The 3,865-nt window shown below is 49.3% G+C and overlaps 1 protein-coding gene across 1 annotated transcript; it reads left to right on the forward strand.

The window, feature by feature from the left end:
- The first annotated feature begins 616 nt into the window (after nucleotides 1–616).
- A4GNT (alpha-1,4-N-acetylglucosaminyltransferase) lies at nucleotides 617–3,489 on the forward strand. Its single transcript, XM_074153614.1, has 3 exons — nucleotides 617–733; nucleotides 1,474–1,920; nucleotides 2,878–3,489. Exons 1-3 carry the CDS (start codon nucleotides 617–619, stop codon nucleotides 3,487–3,489), a joined length of 1,176 nt encoding a protein of 391 aa, XP_074009715.1.
- Nucleotides 3,490–3,865: the final 376 nt, after the last annotated feature.

Genomic DNA, 3,865 nt, shown 5'->3' on the forward strand with positions numbered 1-3,865 from the left:
TGAGATCTAGCTCTGAGAAATGGATCGGGAGCTGCTACAGCTTCAAGCGCGTGCCCAGCGCTTGCAGGGGAATTTCCACAGGCTTTGCTACGCTGCAAACTTATCTATATTCTGGCTGGGTGACATGGTAATGTGTCTCATTAATTAACCGAGCACACAGAGCCATATTTCCTCCCATTCCCTTTAATTAATCAAGATTTAAACACTTCCAGGGGTCACTTGGACATTGGGTTGTCATTCAAGGCGTCTCCCGTCCATTGGACCCTGGCTCGTGGTCTCTGCAGAGCAAATGTGGGCTGCTCAGGTGGCATTTCAGGAGGGAATTTCCTTGCGTCATGAGCCTGTCAAACAGGACAATGCAGATAAGATTCCACCTTGCCTCTCACTGGCAGGAATTCCCCGGTGCTGTACAGGCTCATGTCGTGGCAAGACCAGGAACGAGGAGCTGGGGTGGGCTGAAGTAGGTGTGAGATGGGTCTCACCTGAAACCTATCCCTTCTTTGTCCTTTTAGGTGGGTTCTATCAGCCCCAGACTGTTTCTGGGACTGAGATTCAGCCTGCAGCAGAGCCAGTTTTCCTCCGTGCATCAGTCTCCTGTCTTCACAAATCCCTTTGCATGCTCCAGACAGTTTGGGTGTCTTTACCAGGGAGCTGGGCTTTAAGGGAGCCTGCTTGCCACCGTGGTGGCAAACAAACAAGCTGGAAATGTAGATTTGTCAGAACTATAATCCAGGTAGGTGCTGGTTCTTCACTTGTACAAACCCATCCATTTTCTATCCTTACATCTGTCTCTCTCCAGTCCTTCTGCAGCCCCCATCCCTGAAGGACCCAAGTCCCTCATGCCTTTGGGGCTGAGGTGTGAGCAGAAGGGGTGAATTAGGAAAAAGGCTTCGGTGCCTACATGCTGATGATTTTAGCTTTTGCTGACACATCCCAAACTGTAATCAGGACCTTCCCCTCGCTGGGACTCACAGCCCCCTTGGCCACCTAATTCACTGGGTTTGCTCCTCAGATCCCCTGGACATCTCCTGCTTGTGGACAAGGCCATGTTGGCATGATGCCACAGTGTTTGGGAACAGTTTGGACCCCAAGGGTGGGCTTGGGAGTCCTTGCCATGGCATGGGGTGACATGATGCTTCTTGCTGTGCTCTCCCTGCTCTCTGCCTTGGTCTTTCCATCTCTTGCCAACCCAATGACTGTGTAGCTGTGTCATGAGATGCAGCTGCATGTCCCTTCTCCAAGACCTCCGCCTGCCTGCCTGGGGGTGAGGAGGTGGGACCCCAGCACTTCACCCCCCAGGGCAGAGCCCTCTGCACCATGGACATCTTGTCAGACTTGTCCTGGGGGAAAGGCATGAGCTTCACCAAACTGCCTTCATGCTACGCTGCTCAAAGCCACATCCTCCTACTATTTCCCGGTCCTGCTAAGTAATAACACTGGCACATATTTTTGCTGTTCCTTGTCTTTCCTTAGCGTCCATGTCTAAGGCATGACACCAAACGCCCAGGGAGAACAAGAATGTTGAAAAAAATCCATATATGCCTCTGCTTCTTCTTTGTCTCGGGCATTTTGTACGAGATCTCCCTGCTGTCCGGCTGCTTCTCCTATGTGCCTATGTCCAAACACTTCCTGACACCTGAGCAAGTCTTGAACCTCGGCAAAAGTATCATCTTTCTGGAGACGACGGAGCGCCTGGAGCCGCCCCCGCTGGTGTCCTGCTCTGTGGAGTCTGCTGCCAGGATTTACCAGGACCGGCCCATCATCCTCTTCATGAAGGGACTCACAAATGACACGGCGTTGGACATGAACTCCAGCTATGCAGCCTTCTCCCTTTTGTCTTCTATGAAGAATGTCTTCATTTTTCCTCTGCAGATGGAAACTGTCTTCCAGGAGACCCCTCTGCTCCAGTGGTACAACCAGGTGAGCATTATAATAAGGGGAAAATAGGGAAATAGGAAAATAGTTATAAATAAGGGGGGGGGAGGTCTCAAGTAGGCTTAAAACGAATGGAGGAACGCAGGGCTGGCTATGTGAAAACAGTCACTTTTATTTTTTTGGTTCGGAATAGATTCATTTTGGCCGTGTTTTGCAGTGTATTCATCTATCTGTTTATTGAACACATAATCAGAATTTTTCCCCCCTATCTGGAGAATCAGATTTTTTGGCAAATGGAACATTGGTAAAAATAGATCGCATACATGTGTTTTGATACAACATCGCTTAATAAGCTTTCTCAACAGAAACTGGTTGAACAAAACGTGCTGCCTGAGTGCCTGTTAATGTTGCCACACACCAACAGAGCCTGCAACAGATAAGATGTGGGGGCTATTTCAGATTTTGTAACAGCAATATGCAAAACCAAGGTGGCATCTTGCAAGGTCCACCCTGGAGAGAAGTTCCTGGCAAACTGCTTGCAAGTCACTTTTGTCAAACTCGTTTGGTTCTGTCTCTGTGCAGGGCAGGCGTATTTCCTCCAAAGTCTTCCTTCTGAGGAAAAAGTTACTCCAAATACCACAAATGTCAATGAAAACCCTTCCAGCCTGTTTCAAAGAGCTGGGAGTGATCAGGGAGTGTGTTAAGTGGGTTGTGTCCCACTGAAATAGCAGGCAATGATTCATGGTGTCATTGATTTAACATTGTAGGTTCCATCAAAACACCCGTGAAATGTTCCTGCGTTCATTTATATTAACAACGCATTGCTCTGCACTGCCCCCCTTATCTTATTCCAATAAAACTCAATAGCTGGAGGAAGAAAAGGCGGGCAGTGACATTTGCAGGCACGCAGGTGGAGTTTTATGGTGCCATTAGCAGCCCAATGGATGGATGTGGTCTGTTCTCTGCCGGTGGCATCACTGTCTCGCCTTTCCAACTCTGCAGGTAGTACCAGAGCAGGAGAAGAACTGGGTCCACGTCAGCTCTGATGCCAGCCGACTGGCACTCATTTGGAAGTATGGGGGCATCTACATGGACACAGATGTCATCTCCATCAGGCCCATCCCTGAGGAAAGCTTCTTAGCGGCACAGAAGTCACGGTTCTCCAGCAACGGGATCTTTGGCTTCCCTGCCCACCACAAATTTATTTGGGACTGCATGGAGAACTTTGTTCTCAAGTACAATGGAAACATCTGGGGCAACCAGGGGCCCTTTTTAATGACAAGGATGCTCAAAACCATCTGCAATCTCACAGATTTCAAAGGCACTGAGGACCACAGCTGCCAGAACATCTCCTTCCTCAATCCCCAGCGTTTCTACCCCATACCGTACCCGGCCTGGGGCCGGTACTACCAGGTGTGGGACAAAAGCCCCAATTTCAACCATTCCTACGCGCTGCACTTGTGGAACTTCATGAACCACAACCGGAAAGCCGTGGTCGCGGGCAGCAATACGCTGGCTGAAAAACTGTACAAAGCCTACTGTCCCACCACATACGAGGACCTGATTAAAAATGCAAAGCTGAGGGATTTCACACACACTGAGGATGTGGCATGACACAGAGTAAGGAGGAGGGGGGTGATCCTTCCCGTCCTGGGGCCAAAACACAATCACCGTTGGTGTCAGTAACTGGCTTTGTAGGAGAAAGACAGACCTTTTCATAACCATCATCCCTACTTCCTTGGGACACTAAGGAGCATGTGCAGAATGGTGGTGGGTATCCATCGGATGTAGCCTCCAGTGACACTAAGGACACCTTTGCTTCAGTTCTGTTTCCTATAAAGGTGCTCATGAACTAAACCGTCCTGAATCGAAAGGACTTGTGGGCCTTACTAGTGAGCTTTTCCAAGGGAAAAGTTCTGAAAGAGATGCATGGTCTCCTGGGAGGAATTTCAGATGCACCTCTTGGCAATATTGGCAGCTACCCATGTCA

Source organism: Numenius arquata, chromosome 9 (assembly GCF_964106895.1).
Source record: "Numenius arquata chromosome 9, bNumArq3.hap1.1, whole genome shotgun sequence".
Taxonomy (NCBI): Eukaryota; Metazoa; Chordata; class Aves; order Charadriiformes; family Scolopacidae; genus Numenius; species Numenius arquata.